Source organism: Mercenaria mercenaria, chromosome 18, assembly GCF_021730395.1.
Source record: "Mercenaria mercenaria strain notata chromosome 18, MADL_Memer_1, whole genome shotgun sequence".
Classification (NCBI taxonomy): Eukaryota; Metazoa; Mollusca; class Bivalvia; order Venerida; family Veneridae; genus Mercenaria; species Mercenaria mercenaria.
Window position 1 is genome coordinate 27,673,349 of NC_069378.1, and position 18,204 is coordinate 27,691,552.

Here is an 18,204-nt window from a genome sequence, read left to right on the forward strand (position 1 = left end):
TATTTCAAGTACTTACAAGTATCTTAGTAGAACCAAAGCTTTACGAATGGAGACCATTCAAAGAATATGTATGAAAGAGTTCCGCTTACGCCTGTGCTAGAGAACATTAGGGGTGTTTTACATTTCGCTTTTGTTCAAGTACAGACCCTATCAATTAAATCTATTAGACGATGTAAATCCATCATTCTGCATGGTTACTTAATTACATTCTTTGGTTCCGAAAGATCTTCTTACAGATTTTGCTGCTCAAATAGTTAGTAGCAACTGCTTCCTAGTTGGAGAGGTTAATCACTCAGGCATGAAAGCCAAATAGGTCGTCGTGAATGTAAGAATATCTAAATAATAGAACTATTACAATACCGTAAAAGTAATTCATTATTAAAGCATATATAAATCATAAAATTGTGTTCAGTGTTGAACACGTCTGCTGCTATTCGGTTGCAGATCGACACCACAATATGTATGGTATTTGATTTAAACTTTTGTCTTGATATAAGCCTATACTTGATAATATCAATATTAAATCTAAAAAATCATAAATGCAGAAACTGTTGCACTTTGCACAGTTCAAGCTATATCTAAAAAGTAACTTACTTTTACATGTCCTATACCATCGTGTGTACAATTAAGTGTGTACTCCAATTTGTTTGATGTCTAAAATCGATAAAAGAGAAATGCATGCAAGTCAAAAAGTTGAAATTTTGTATGAGTAAAGTGCAATATATATTGCATTTGCATATAGTTATGCAACCTAGTACATGTATATATGTATGGAACACTGCCATAAATATTCAAATGAATAATTTCTGTGACATGATGTTTTGAGACAAATAAATACAAAATTAATATTACAGAATTATAGGCTACATTCATGCATATACAACGATTGGTGTGATCATAAGGGAATTCAAATGAACACACTAATAAGATGCTGTATATTAAAGGTCTAAGTTTGCTTTCCCCATCTTAAATTTCAATACGAAAAATGAATTAAACTGTAAATGAATAGAATTAAATTTTGTCCATTTATTCTGTAATTTGTTTTGGGCTAATCAAAAAATAAAAACATATACTGAATATACCTATGCTCTTATATAATCTACTTCTACCATATATCAGTAATTGATACAAAATGGTATATACTATCAAAAATACATTCACAAATCCTTTTGCTGTGACACAAAATATGTTTATATAAAAAGATTGCAGACAAACGGTATATAGATTGGTGAATGTCTGGTTAACATTGAATCACATTTGGAATATAACAACAATAGATATACAAATCTGTCAGAAAGATTTATAAATTGCTACAAACTGATATATACTGTGCCATATTAAGTATATGAAAACAATAAATACACCGACTTGTCTGAAATATGTATGACTTGTTTCCGTCTTATACATAATGTGTCAGATTAAGTATAAAATAACAATAAATGAGCCGCACCATGAGAAAACCAATATAGTAGCTTTGCGACCAGCATGGATCCAGACCAGCCTGCGCATCCGCGCAGTCTGGTCATGATCCATGCTGTTCGCTTTCAAAGCCTATTAGATTTAGAGAAACTGTTAGCGAACAGCATGGATCCTGACCAGACTGCGCAGTCTGGTCTGGATCCATGCTGGTCGCAAAGCCACTATGTTGGTTTTCTCATGGCGCGGCTCAAAAATAGAAACCTGTGTAGAAATATATATTGAAGCGTCTGTACAGGAGTTGGAATCGATCGCATCGAAGGACAATGTTTTTACTATAACACTTTCATCATATAAGATAGATGATTTATCTTTGCAGGAAATCAGTGCCTTTATTTCCATCACAGTAACTTCACAGACATCTTTACAGCTGTTTGTAGGATCTGCAAATAACATCAAGGCTATAAACGTCAAAAATACTTGAACAGATGAAAGGAATGAAATCTTATACAACAGTATGATCTTCTATATTGGTGTGTGTTTTTATATCAGCGAATGCGAACGGATCATTGCAAATAGTTAGGGTTTTCTTGCTCAGCTTGCATAATAAAAGCAACTTGCAATTACTGGCTGCAAAAAATAAACACATATAACTTGGAACGACAGTTGTTCTTGAAGGACTACACGTTATTGATAAACTAACTACAAGAGGTATTAGACATGTGACAGTTATTAGTGAATTCCAAAAATATTTTTCTAAAATACATAATATTTCACATTTCAACTTAAAGCCTTCTTCATGAGTATTTAACTTAATAAAATTTACAAAATACGAAAGTTAAAATGACCTTACACAAGGATTATTTTAAATACTATTAGTGATAAAATAGTCACCTAGTCTAGCGGTGTTTAGTTCACCATAGTAATTCAGGTCTTGGGCACCCTGTACAGATGTTGCCAGTGCACTGATTATGGGTCTATAAGATAGATAATCCATTGGAAACCAACATGTCTAGAAAACGAAACATTAAGATATATCAGAATAAATAACTACGAACACTTCACCCCAGTGAACGAAAAAAAGTGTTTGAAAGCAAGAAACTGATAACAGAATTCGTTGAACTTAAAATAAATTTGAAATTGTTGGAGATATTTATGCTTTTACAATGGCGATTATGCAGTAGGTTAAGTTGTCAATTTTGTTGACGTTACAGCACATTGCCGATGCGAGTGTAGAATTGTGTTGGCAAACTCATTTGCCATTTCCAATAAATTTAGCCGCCAAACATGCATAAAGATACATACGTGTAACTTCTCATGAGACAATACTTAAAGCTTAAAGATTTTTTGTTTACCTTCGGGACTGTAAAAGATCCGAATGTTTTCACGTATTGCCTTGCTGACTTTTTTTCCCAGGGCGGGAATGTTTGAATATTTACGAGTGAGAAATGAAAATAGGGTGTATACATGTAATGTATAAAAATGTGTAAACCACCATACAACTTCCATCAGAAAATCTATTTTCCCTTTTTTATTGGAAAATGTCCAACCTCAATATCCAATCGTTTCGTATTTTTGTTTTTGCAATTAGAAATTTTCCCCTTATTGTTTAAAACGGAATTAAGTCCAGTTCACATCATGAAAGAACGTTGTTCTTCAATAAGTCCTTTAAAAAATATTTTTGAATACTTTGTATAAAAATGAAAACTTTAATGATTGGAATATCTTCCTACAAAATATCAAAACTGTAAGATAAATCCAGGTGCTATTGGATTGAAGTTTCAGCACAGTTACTTTTGCGAAGGGTTGTTGTTTTTAATTCGAGTCCTTTTAGTGAAGTGCACTCAGTTCGGTGCTAGGATTCAACAGTTATGTTGCACTTGTCATTACAGCTCTTACACAGACACAGCAATCAAACCGAATATTATGTAATGATCTTGTTATGACGAGGTTTATGCTTCCAAAGGATATTCTTGTAGATTCAATTAACCAACTAGATGTCAATGTAATAGCCATGATTCTTTTTCTTGATTAATATTTATATACTTTCAATTTGTATTTCGATTTAAATTCGAACTTACCATAAACAAACGACGCGTCGAGTATTGGACGTAAAATTTGACACAGATGGAATATAACAGCTCTCCATTTAATACAGATTTTATCTTGTAGCAAAGCTTCATTTCAATTCCTGTAAGAGAAAACATTGAGCAATATACTGAATACATCTATAATGTGCATTGGTAAAATGGTTAGGGCCTCTGTATCCGAATGGTTCATGTCGCTGACTACGAAATGCAAGATGCGGGTTCGCAACCCCATTTAATATGTAGAATTCTTTATGTGATGAAGTCGGTCAGTTGTTCTACCAAGGTGCCTGCCCATGCATGAAACAATGCCCGAAGAGGCAATTAGGGTCTTTCTCCACAATCGAAAGCTTGAAAAGGTCGTCAGATAACCTACACAGTGTCGCTGAGACTCTACATCAAACAAACAGCTGGTAAAATGATAACCATTGCTGTGAACTACACGGAAAATACACAGAAACAATGCGTACCAGAAAGAGACGAAGGTATGGTGCAAACAATACAAAATGTCACATTTATATTTAACACTATCTGTTAAATATCTTTTTAACGCAACAAATATAATTTGTCAGCAACTCAACAGTCGCTTACTCCAGACCATAGACCACACTATTCATATCTTAACAATACTGTTAACATATGTTCTATATTGACAATCGGCAACATTCGTATTCTCCATATGCGATTTTGGCATTCTCCAGATTTCAAGCGTTGAGCTATACTAACCTCCGAAGAATTGCCTAACGACAATACGTAATAACATGAAAGTTGCCGGAAGTCATCACGGATTCACAAAAGTGTGTGACTTCCAATTCAATCGTCTGAAGTTTTTAAAAATACTGTATAATGGACACTTTTCTCGTGGGTTTTATCTAGCGTTTTCATTGTTAGCTGTCTTATTCGCGGTATTCAGAATACGGGAATCAGGAGTGTTTGTGTTCTAGGGCATCATAACTCTAAGATAATGGGCAAGCATTTTGTTCTTCTATAGAAATTTGATATATGCATTCAGGGGTGAAAGGAATAGGCATTAACTGACCTGCAGGTAAATGTTCACAATCACGTAAAACAACATGATGCAAACGTTTTTAAGCAAACTGAACCGAAATGATCGCATTGTCTAACATGATTACATAATCTAAATGTTTGAGAGTCTGTAGATATCCAGAAATGTTAGAGTTTAGAACTCATACACTCCTTGCCATAAAATAATTACTTGAGACAAGTCTCGTTATATGGAGTTATGAAATCTAAACTCCAACATCTCCTGGGTATTTACATATTCTCTAACGTTTAGATATTGTAATTGTATTGGACAATGTGATTCTTTCAGTTCAGTTTGCTTAAAGACTTCTGTTTTATATATGAACAATTTTCCTGCCGTTAAGTAAATGCAAATATTAATTTTCTATAGAAGAACAAAATGCCAGACCGTCATCTTAGAGTAAATGATCAGACTCTAGATGGAGAGAAAACACAGGACTGACCTTGACTTCGATTCATTTTCCAGCTGAATTTAAGTAGTGTGTTGTTTGGACACAACTGTACTGTCATTTCACTGGCATCTGCAGGTGGTTCTGTGAACGCAGAAGCTGCAAGAAAAACATTATAATTTGCTTGCTAAAAGCATAATATAACGCTCAGAACTAATTCTCCTTACATTATACAGTATTCTCTGTCTGCCATCCACAATTAAGAGTATGAAAATAATAGTATTGTCTTCATTTGTAATTGTTTAAGTAGATCACGTGGCATTTCGCATTTGAAATATCTATCGTTTTAGGTATTATAACAATACCATTTGATATCATGATAGTACCATGATCTTTACCACGTACAATGGCAGAAATATTAGCCAATTGCTTAAATATGTAACGTCTACTGAAATAAAACCCCGTTTTATCGTATGGAAAAGCAGTTCACATTAAACAAAACGATCTCAATTTACTGAAAAATTCTGCTCTTTATTTCATATTTAGGTAAATATTTTTCCGTCTACAAAGTATTTGTAAAGCGCATAAAAATGTAAAGGAAAAAATGAAAACTACGGTAACTTAGAGTGAGTAGTCTAGTTGAAGTGGTATTGTTTTAATATAAATAAGTAAAATATGTAACCACTTAATGTTCCTTTGAATGTTAATTGTTATACATCGTTAACACGCACATTCCTGTACCAGTTTGTATCTATCTGTAATTTTATCAGCCAGACACTACCGACAAGCCCAATTAACTATTGGCAAATCTTGATCTTAATCATCAGAAGCTAGTTTCCTTTGAACAGAAGCGACAGCCAAATCTATAGTAATTGTCTAAAAGATTATGCCCTCCCTATCATAGATGTATACAACATTAAGGTCAAATTCTGCATTCTTTTGTTTGTAATTATGTACAGACACATTATGGTCTAAGCTCAAATATATAAACATTGTTTGCATGAACTTAAACCTTTACGTCAAATGTTTCCTGTTTTGTAAACACCTACATATGCATCAAAATAAAAGGTAAGGGTAGATAATACTCGTTAACTGAAATGCTTCATTTATCTATGTTAACATAAATTACAAATATTAATTTAAAAAATTGTTCAAACATGTTTTATGAAGGCAAATATGAGTTTTTTTTTAAAAAAAGGTTTTAGTCCCCGAGGTACGAACACTAAGTACAACAAAAATGTATGGAAATGTTGGGACTAAGTACTTATTAAATAAAACGTAGAAAAAAATATATTACCGTTTGCACGTGATGGGCGTATATCATGAGCTTCAAACCCGTGCTTGTTTGCAGCCTAAAAGGAAAAGAAGTGTTACACTAATTAGAATTTATGGTGGCATATTTCTGTCGTAAGATAACGTATTAAGGTTAGCGGAGAGATTCGCGTTAGCTAGATAAATATCATGAAAATTAACTGGTATCCAGTTAATGTTTGCGATATTTTTTCCAGACATAAAATAACCAAAAATGTTATTTGACAATAGGAATACTCTGTACATACCCGCCTTTTAGATAACTAAAAACACGAATGTGTATAAGGCAATTTATTAACTAACAACGCCAGTCTTTCCTAGGTAGTAATTTAAATGTTTCGGAGTATCGTGATTGTCTCAGAACTGGTAACACAAATCCAGCCGCTTTAACCACTTAATAATGTGAAAACGCAAATTTTATTTAGATATCCAGTTAATGTTTGAACAGAAATATTTTACTGTTGCTAGCTGGACATAAAAGTCTCGATATTTATCTAGCTAAAGCGAATCTTATGGTGAACCTTAAAAGGTTATGTTACAGCCGAAATGTGCCATCTCAACAATTATATGAGCCGTGCCATGGGAAAACCAACATAGTGGCTTTGCGACCAGCATGGATCCAGACCAGCCTGCGCATCCGCGCAGTCTGGTCAGGATCCATGCTGTTCGCTAACAGTTTCTCCAATTCCAATAGGCTTTAAAAGCGAACAGCATGGAACCTGACCAGACTGCGCGGATGCGCAGGCTGGTCTGGATCCATGCTGGTCGCACACCCACTATGTTGGTTTTCTCATGGCACGGCTCATATTCAAACATAATGTGTATAAATCACTTATATCCCCATTGAGGTACTTGTGGCATTGTATTTTTCTTGTCTAACAGCAGATTGAACATGCAATTTAATATCAATATGCCTGCCGTTATTTTATACACGCTCACCTATATACGAGTACAACTGTGAATAAGATGTCGCAAAATTCAACTTTAATGGAGGATGAATTTTGAACTAAACATGCAAACAAAATGAAACCTATCAAGTCTGAGATAAAGGAGGATTTAATGAGACCTAATTTCAAATAGAAAAAAAAATGATCTGGTGAAAACTCTGAGAGATATCAGTTCAAAACTGATGCTTTTATCAATATGCAATTTTCAAGGTTTCCTTCTGGAAGCCATGAAGTTTTTTTTTCCAGATAATTTCAAAATATCCAGATATCGATTAGCCAACATTAGGTCACTGGTTATATCTCATAATAACGATAATAAGATGGTGATGTAGATTATATCCATAGCCTAACTTTGTTTATCTCATGTAATAAACCAGCATTATAAGCCTTTAAATTTTACATAATGGGAATCAATGCAGGGATTAATGTACTCAGACTCCATACAGTTTCTTTTATCTTCTGTTTTTGCCAGTGCAATTACAAATCTGTACAAAAATAATGTCTGGAGTTATCGTCTGCTTATTGATCCATGAGGTAATGCTACAGATTTATTTGGCATAACATATTGACCAGATGATTGTAAATGTGGTCTTAAGTAAGGCTGAGCTATGCTAGGCAGACAAACTAATCCTTGATCTGGCAAGGCTAATTTTCACACTGTCTGAAAATCACGGTCGTTTGGAGAGTAGTTCTACGGTTTAGTTGTGTTCTTGAAATAATGAACTATGTAACTAGTGTCATAGTCATAATGTTGTCAGGGCCGTTCTAAAACTAGGTGGACCATTATGGCTAGAAGGCACACATAGTCGATTATTGATTATTTTTCTCTATTCCCTCCCTTCATTTTTATCTGCGTATTTTCACTTTTCATATTTTTCACAAGTTTATAAATATCATATATAAACACAATGCCATCAATATTTGAGAATAGATCTGAAAATGAATCATCTGCCATAATGACGCTGAAACTTGAAGTTTACATCAGGCACAGCGCTATTTTTCATTATGACGTGTGAGGCAATGAATTATAGATCCGTCAACAGTCGTCGCAATGGTCGTTTTAATAACATTTTGCTATTATTTTTAGGAAGATATATAATAACTTGTGTTAAAATTTAGCAAGAGCAACATGCGCTCTTCTAGGAAAGTTTGCTGAGCGTCGTAAAAATAAATCTGTGCAAAGGCTCTTCAAATAACCGTTCAGTTTGTAATGCATTACCATGAAATGGAATTATTATGGCACTGAATTACAAAATGACATACAAACATGAAACCATAATATAACATAAAAATATCTTACCGTTTGCGAACAGTGCACCAACAACCTCTCGTCCATTGCCAATGAAAACATTTCCCCAGACATGCAGAATAGCAGTGCAGCACGAAAGGATGTTCTAATCAAGTACTCCATCATTTAGACATGACATAATCATAGCTCAATTTTCCAAGAAATAATAACGTAATTTGTCACTTTACATTAATAGTTTCAATATTTACAGATATGTTCTGTAAATTGCATTCTTGATATTACATTCCATTTTTTTTCTGTTCCATTGGCATTTTTTCTGTGATGGTACAGGAAATCTCTGAAATACAGGAAATTATGTGAAAGCATGGAGTATCCAATACAACATACATAGAGCGAGACTTGTATTGAAAATATCTAGACTGTACATTCCAGTTCTATGTTATACTGCTTCCAGCTGACATTAGAAACAGCATTTACACAGTAGCTAATTATATAATTAGGCCACTCCAAATTCATAAACAATTCTTCGGATTTGTTTGTTTTTAAAAAAGGAGCGGGCGAAATATTTTATTTCTAATTTATTATCAATTTTGATTTCTTTTTGAGAATCTGTACACTTCATATGAAGCGGGGGATTTTTAATATTTTGAATATTTTAAGTATTTAATGACATGTTACCAAATAATAGCACTTTGCAGTATAAACAGGTCTATAAAAATGGTATATGTACATAATAGTCAGTTCATATTTATACAGTTAATATTTTCAATGTGTAACATTTTGCCCTCAGTATCACATGCTGCAATATCACATGTTGAAATTAATTGTCTTTCTAATGATATGAAAGAATAAAGGTTATGATTTGTGTTTCAGGTAATTTACAGGTAAAATCAAAGTCGAAATAAATGACTAAATATTACAAATACTTACAAACTTAGTGATGTACAATCTTTGTTAATGTGAAATTATAGCGAATATTTTTTATGTACAAAAATATTTGTTACCCAAATGTAAATCCAATGATTTCAATCAAATGTTAGATTTGCAGGTGCACATCTTCAGTCCCATAAAACCTAATGTCTGTGTAAAAGGTAGTTTCAACAACCCATTTTACCAAAGTCAAGGCCTTTAACTTTGCTCTAACTGGCTGAATATTCAGGTGCATTTATTCTTTCCTCGAAAGTATTTTGTTACCATCAGGATACATTTTCCATAAAAGTCTAAACAGAGTTCGAGTTATGTCGGCACAATGACAAAATTTGATCTCATTTTTCAAATCAACAAGTATCAGGAAACTAATTCAAAGTCAATTAAAGGACTTGGCGTTCTTCAGGGTAATCATTTGTCCAGACTGTATGTATGGTTACTTGTAGGTGACAAGGTAACCATTTCTGTAAAATTATGATAACGTGTAGACTGACTACTGATTCAGATGAAAAGTAATTACTGAGAGAATGTAAAAGGAGAATAAAAATAGCCCTAATGTCATTTTGTAGATTTTAAAACCCATAACCGATCATTTTGCAGTAAATTTTATTTGTCATCCGCACACTGAAAATCCACTTTTGTTGCACACATAATCAAGGTCTTTCCAAGAAATACAAATCAACGTGGCATATCTCCCGTATACTATAAGCTCATTTTCTGAAACACCGATATTTTAAAATGAACAAAGCACGATGCAATACTCCATGATAAGATTATTTTTTGTTTCCAGCATATCAATCTTTTACCAATAGAATCACATTCCGTCGTCATCACAAATAAATAACTTTCCGATTAAACAATATATCTTATATTTGTGAAGTAATACAAAAATAACAAAAGCTCACGTATTTCTAAATATAACCTAATATTTTATCTTCACATACTAAGAACTATTTTCTCTCAATTTCTCCAGATAGAAGGTTTACAAGGTACACTTTACATATTTTTTATCTCATAAACAAGTTCCGCATTCTAGCCTAGAAAACATTTTTATTTTAGGCAAATTGCATTTTTTTCAAGATAAAATATAACTGTATTCCCGACTATATTGTAAGTTTGTTTTACTTCCTACTTGTTTTCGCAATCATTTCGTATGTAACGAATCTTAACAAAGTTAGTTTGTTTTCAAAACCGATGGAACTGACGTGCGTTGATAATTACTTATGACTGAAAAAAATACGCATATACAATTACTTCTATTTAATCCACTATAGTTTAAAGTAACTTGATTTTTGTTGGAAACTAAACAGAATTTCGTTAATTTCCGTTTATTTCAATTCGAAAAAATATACAGAAACTAAAGTTCGAATAGCGATTATTGTATGATATATATTATATAAATGTCCACACAGTGCGCTATATTTCGGCAATCAAATGTTCGTTAGATTTCAACAGAACTAATGAGAGTACAAATATTGCATATTTATGAAAAAAATCAGCTTATATTCTTATATTTAACTCTTAATGACACTCTTATCCGAATTTTCGAAAATTTAAAAACAAATTATCGAACTGTAGTTACACAGCTACTTGTATCTTATTAACATTTCTAACTTCTGTCTGTACTTAAAATGTTTTAGTAAACTTGTATTTCTGTTTCATTTCCCAGTCTCCTAGAATTATACAAACTACTGCTGAACGAGAAAACGTGTATTATACATAAACAACAGTAAAGTAAATAGAGACATTCTTGATACATCTGTTACAGTATATCAATTGCGACAACAATAGTATAACGGTTCAGCGTCCATATAACGACTCCATAACTCGATATATGTGTAAAGTAACATATGCAATATACGAGAATAACATGTAAATTATTACAGTTATACACATCACATGAATGTGTGCTGTTCAGCGATTTTTTCAAATTTTGAAATTACATTCCTGCATGTGAATTAAAATTATGCAACATTAATAATATTAAATGATACCAAGGATGTACAAATGATATAGATGTAATGGATGTACAAATTTATATATCCATGACATCTATATCATTTGTACATTCATGACATTCTATATCATTTGTACATCCATGACATTCTATATCATTTGTACATCCATGACATCTATATCATTTGTACATCCATGACATTTATATCATTTGTACATCCATGACATTCTATATCATTTGTACATCCATGACATTTATATCATTTATACATCCATGACATTTATATCATTTGTACATCCATGACATTCTATATCATTTGTACATTCATGACATTCTATATCATTTCTATACCAATGACATTTATATCATTTGTACATTCATGACATTCTATATCATTTCTATATCCATGACATCTATATCATTTGTACATCCATTACATTCTATATAATTGGTTCATCCATTACATTCTATATCATTTCTATATCCATGACATTCTATATCATTTCTACATCCATTACATTCTATATCATTTGTTCATCCATTACATTCTATATCATTTGTACATCCATGACATTCTATATCATTTCTACATCCATTACATTCTATATCATTTGTACATCCATTACATTCTATATCATTTCTACATCCATGACATTTATATCATTTCTACATCCATGACATTCTATATCATTTCTACATCCATGACATCTATATCATTTGTACATCCATTACATTCTATATCATTTGTACATCCATGACATTCTATATCATTTGTACATCCATGACATCTATATCATTTGTACATCCATTACATTCTATATCATTTCTACACCCATGACATCTATATCATTTGTTCATCCATGACATCTATATCATTTCTACATCCATGACATCTATATCATTTGTACATCCATTACATTCTATATCATTTGTACATCCATGAGATCTATATCATTTGTACATCCATGACATTCTATATCATTTGTACATCCATGACATCTATATCATTTGTACATCCATGACATTCTATATCATTTGTACATCCATGACATTTATATCATTTGTACATACATGACATCTATACCCTTTGTACATCCATGACATTTATATCATTTGTACATACATGACATTTATATCATTTGTACATCCATTACATTCTGTATCATTTTTACATCCATGACATCTATATCATTTATACGTCCATGACATTTATATCATTTGTACATCCATGACATTTATATCATTTGTATATCCATGACATTCTATATCATTTGTACATTCTTGACATTCTATATCATTTCTACATCCATGACATTTATATCATTTGTACATTCATGACATCTATATCATTTCTACATCCATGACATCTATATCATAAATCGCTGAACAGCACACATTCATGAGATGTGTATAACTGTAATAATTTACATGTTCTTCACAAAAATTATATTGTATAATTCTTTTATGTTTATACTTTACCTGATAAAGCGACTTTCTGTCTGTTTCATTTTGATACAATCTACGATGTCTTTACTCGAAGATTCACTCTAGTAGTACAATATATCTAAGCGAAATAAAACGAGGATTGACTTATTCCACCTTGTCTCAATCCGTCGATCTTATAAGCAAAACTTTCTTCTAGACACGGTATTAGTGTGATTTATAATTATCTTAACTTGATGCCATTCGTTTTGTCAGATTCCAGATATCATCCAATGCAAAATATACCAAGAGAACTATTTCATACGTATGATAAGAAAACTAAATCCATCTTATATTTCGGTAATAAATGTTCGCCGATGCGTCTATATTAGCGTGTCGAGATCACATCAGTAGCAAATCATCTGCAATGATATTTATGAATGTCTTGTGCCAATGTAACGCCGTATTGACATGCAACAAATCAGTTTTAGGACAATGTGGAAAAGCTTTCACGATTTTATTTCATTTTCCTCCCATTATTGCTTAAGTCACATTACATTGTTAAAAGACAAATTGGCTTGAATTGATGTCGGGCTGTTTATATTGATCCAACAATAGGCAAAATAATGGCTCTTGATCGTAGTAAAGATTTAAATGCAGGTTTATCTGATGAGGTTAAATAAAAAGACAAATGATCTAATGTTCAGACCGACCTGCAAAATGATATTTTGTATCCATAGATAGTTTATAGAGATAAAACGGTATATTTAGTTTATACACCTTATATTAAGTTGATACGATAGAAGTACCGATGTCGTACTATCCAAAATGTTTTGAAATTAATCCCAATCAAGAATATTTAACAATATACACTAATTAAGTGGCTTGCCGGTCAATCGACTAAACTAAGCTATGCCCAAAGTTTGAGGGACCAAAGGCCACTACTTTTGACCCATTCAATAACTGCTTTACTACATGTAAAATTTATTTTCACAGATTTATTTTTTAATTTGACAATACTTGAAGGCGATCAAAGCTTATTCAAACGATCTTATTAGAATAGGACGCGATTGTCCAAAGAATACAAAGAAGCCACGTACCCCAAGCATGTCGTTTTAGGAAGGGAAACATACTCTCTGTAGGAAAGAAATGTAAATATTTTTACTGAAGTAGTATAAATCAAATATGTCATGGTTTGCTTTTATAAAATGTAACACTTCAATGCAAATAAAGAGTAAGAGATGTATAAATATTGACGCAAATCAAGTACTATTTAACATGTTTGACTGATGTGTGCTTTTGCAATCATAGAATAGCTTGTACGTATAGCCATATAGCTTTACAATATAACAAATAATTTAGATTACTGATGTTTTCTTAATGCACTGCTGTGTATACACCTAACCAGGACTTTGTGCTTTAAAATATTTATATCTATAGATCCTGATGATTGCAACGATAAACCTGTTTAATTGGGTAATACTTCATGCTACTTTGTGCCGACATATGCTCATCATACAGTTGGTTAATGCAATGAGAAAGGCATGATTTTATTTTTAAGATGTATAAACCTCTGTTAAATAAAATTGTACGTATCTTACAATTAGTATAGTTTCCTTCGAGAAATACTGTTAATTAGAAGAAAGCGCTGGAGTGACGCCATATTTCGTGTGGATCTTACCTAGGTTATATTCCTCGAGAAACAGACAATATTTTCTCGAAAATAAAAAGCCATTAGTCTTGATAATACTCATTTGTACTAAGAATTTATGGTAACTTGTCAAGTAATAAATCGTAAATAATTAGTGTCTGGTACAAATAGTTGATATTCAAGGGATTTCTAATCTTTAGTGGAATGGTATTTCGCACGAAAGGCGTTCAATACTTCTAAAACATTTTATTTACAGACAATACAGTAGTGTTTATGTGTCATCTGGCGGACGCAGAAACATCTTTTATAATTTCATGTGTTTGGAATCACGGCGTCTCGTCAATGTATACCTATAATAGAGTTTCACTTCTGTCGGTGCAAGGGAACGGAAGATTTCTTGTTTGTTTTGGAACAAACGCCGTTTTTCAACAATATTTCAGTTGCGGACAGTTAACGTAACCAGTGTTCCTGGATTCTGTACCAGGACAAACCTGTACCACGAAAGTAACTGTCAACTTCCTCAAATGAATCAGATATGGAGTACGAATGGCGCAATGTCTTTAATCAAATCGTCACGGAGATCATACGCCCCGCCCGGAGATCGAGCCCACGCCCCACGGTCCGTAGATCTACACTCTCCCTGTTAAGTTAAACGGACTGGCAAGTTGTTACACATTTTTTTACCTAATATGACCAGACTCAAATAAACCCAGTTTGGTACTGTATGCCTGATTGCGTGCTTTGTTTGTAAAAGACATTCTTATACAATTACTTAAACATTAAAATTTTGTTTATTACTTGTTCAGCTATTGGAAAACAATATTCATTCGCTTATATTTTACATGTAACACAGCGACGGCAACACGAGCACTATTTCTTTTTCTGCTTTTTCTGCTGACTGTAATCAGTCTCATTATCTAAGAAAATAACATACCATCTAAATCATTATTTTGACGTTCTTCATTAGAACAGTCGAATTTATCCAGTTTCTAAGAATCCAGAGAGATTCCGGGCCAAGAAGCTCTCCGAAATGACGTATAATTTTATAGTCCGACTCTGATATATTTCATGGTCCTGAACTTATTCTGTAAACAAAAGGAATTTGTTAACATTTTATCTTTATATTTCATAAAAAAATATGATATCGTTTGTAGCCTCTGTGGTCGAATGATTGAGGTCGTTGACTTCGAATCACTTGCCCCTCACCAATGTGGCTTCGAGCCTCACTCGCGGCGTTTTGTTCTTAATGTGAGGAAGTCATCGAACTGGCTTACGGAAAGCCGATAGTTCTATCCATGTGAAGGAATAAAGCACGGAGGGACACCTGGGGTCTCAAAACTGGAAAGTCGCCATGTGACTATAACCTGTAATTCTGTAAATGACGTTAACCCTCTTCCCCGCGGCCCCGAAAAATATTCATTATGTTTGGTTTTGTTTGTTTGTTTTGGGTTTAACGCCGTTTTTCAACAGTATTTCAGTCATGTAACGGCGGGCAGTTAACCTAACCAGTGTTCCTGGATTCTATACCAGTACAAACCTGTTCTCCACAAGTAACTGCCAACTTCCCCAAATGAATTATCAGAGGTGGAGGACTAATGATTTCAGACACAATGTCGTTTATCAAATAGTCACGGAGAACATACGCCCCGCCCGAGGATCGAACTCGCGACCCCGCGGTCCGTAGACCAACGCTCTTACCTACTGAGCTAAGCGGGCGGGCTTAATTATGTTTGGAGGAAATATAATATATATGGGTGGTTATCAAGCAACGTTTAGTTGATTGTTTTGGAATTCTAAAATTATGTCTATCGTGTTGTAATGTAGGAAATACTTTTATACAAATCGAACCATTAACGCCAAAATATATTTCTGTTTGGCCTCTGAAAATGCAAATTCTAATATGCTTGTCTCTGTTAAAACACTCTTAGAATAGAATGACGTGACGTTAACGTGCGGTTGACTTAAACGGTTTTTTTGCGTCCAAGAAAGAGCGCTTCTATGTTTTATCTACTGTTTTAGTTTAAGGGCATACTAGAATCGGAATAATTTATAGCAAAAAAGTGCTTTAACACTTTTTATACACTCGGGCGGTAATACGTCGCAAAAATAATTTAACTCGGGCTGCGCCCTCGTGAAATTATTACGTCCGACGTATAACCGCCCATCGTGCAAAAATAGTGTTAAAGCACTCTTTTGCTATAAATAATTTCTTAAGTACATGATAAATAAATGGATTCAACTGGTGTTTATGAATCAGTTTGTGCGTGTCTTTGTGCACTGCTATGCTAATTTAGGCTTAGTAAGACTTAATATGTATTTGTATTTTGCTGGGTTTAGAGTAAGACCGAGACAATTTAGCCCATGTGTTGCACAATTCCAGGCGTAGGCATTTTAAAACATTGACCTCCAAGAAGCTACCCGTAAGGTAAAACAATGGTATCAATTACTTGTACACATAAATTTTGGAATCACAAGTTAAATAAAAAATAAAATGCTAGTAAAGTTCAAAACATAACATGGAAAACGGAGAGGGTGTCATCGCAAATATAAAATACATTGACTCACAAATATCCTGTTCAAGTATTATTCAACATTCAGCTTTTAAACGACTAGGAATTTTAACTACATAAAAATAAATGTTTATTTTAAATTCCATAAATAATCAGACCAGAACGAAGTGTATATTAACACTATTAAAACAAAGTACTAACAACAAGTACATGTGAAGAAAAAAAAGTCGAAAACCGGCAGTGAAATCATCATTGTCTTGATGCAGACATGCATATCACCTCAATCGTGCATACACTAAATAATTACATCTTACATTTCGGAGAAAGCTATTACATAATTTGTCACTTTTGATCGGCTGTACAGGAATACCAATTGCGTTTTGTCATTACATAAGACATTTTGATTTTAATGCATTCCGTGGTTCTTTAGAGAATCTTCTGGATTTAACATTAAATTTTATTTCATATCATTTCACAATTACTTTTATCTGACTCTAATAGTGTAATGTCAAAGATTATGGATTGTTCTGAAAGCATTTGGTATTTAATGGTACATAATAGTTATGACAGGATTCTGCAAAAAGTAACTATTGTTCCTCTTTAAAGCAATCATGATGCGATATGATTGAGGTGAATAGCTATAATATGCGTTAATTTGAGTTATTATTCGAAACTCGTGTAAAATAGCATTTTCTTGTTGAATAAGACTGCTGCAATGCTGAGTCGTTTGAAAGACCAGCCTGCACATTTTCTGGTTTGGGAAAATTACTGAGTTTTTTTCATTTTTGTTGTTTACAATGCATATTTTCAACGAATGTTAAGCTGATATTACATGAGCTTATTGGTAAGGAATTATTTCCTATACATTGAAGTGTCTTAATTAGTGCTATCTTCTACATGTCTTTTATTTTGTGTATTACACGGAAGACCGCGTGCATAGGTCAGTAGGGAGAGGGCAGATCTACGGATCACAGGGTCAAAAGTTCGATCCCTAGGTGTACGTGATAAAAGACATGTAACCTGAAGTCAATAAGTCCTCGAACTTTGACTGACTGAAGTAGTTGATAGTTACTTGCGAAAAACAGTTTAGTATTGTAATAGAACAAAGGAACATTGAAAAGGTTAACTGCCCGATGCTATATAGATGAAAATGTACTATACTTATCGTTTAAAATACTCCGTTAGATATTATTTTACTCATATTGAAAATTGTACAGATCCTCTTTAGTACAATATATATTTACATGTATTTTTCATCTTCGACAATATTTATTGTCAGTTTTCCTCCTATATA

The 18,204-nt window shown here is 33.0% G+C and overlaps 1 protein-coding gene across 9 annotated transcripts in view; it reads right to left on the bottom strand.

The window, feature by feature from the left end:
* The window catches only part of LOC123537782 (uncharacterized), a 76,364-nt gene that overhangs the window by 5,435 nt on the left and 52,725 nt on the right, over positions 1-18,204 (bottom strand). For 5 of the 9 annotated variants that reach the window (XM_053530036.1, XM_053530035.1, XM_053530034.1 and 2 more), the window contains 7 exons: positions 8,495-8,780; positions 6,234-6,288; positions 4,991-5,095; positions 3,498-3,607; positions 2,311-2,428; positions 1,681-1,859; positions 595-654 (listed from right to left, as the gene is read on the bottom strand). In XM_053530036.1, the coding sequence (XP_053386011.1) occupies positions 595-654; positions 1,681-1,859; positions 2,311-2,428; positions 3,498-3,607; positions 4,991-5,095; positions 6,234-6,288; positions 8,495-8,608 (741 nt within the window). In that variant the 5' untranslated portion in view covers positions 8,609-8,780. Of the gene's footprint in view, positions 1-594; positions 655-1,680; positions 1,860-2,310; positions 2,429-3,497; positions 3,608-4,990; positions 5,096-6,233; positions 6,289-8,494; positions 8,781-9,447; positions 10,088-10,952; positions 11,054-12,806; positions 13,343-18,204 lie in introns of those variants that run through there. The other 4 variants (XM_053530032.1, XM_045321570.2, XM_053530033.1 and 1 more) reach the window with 4 other exon arrangements.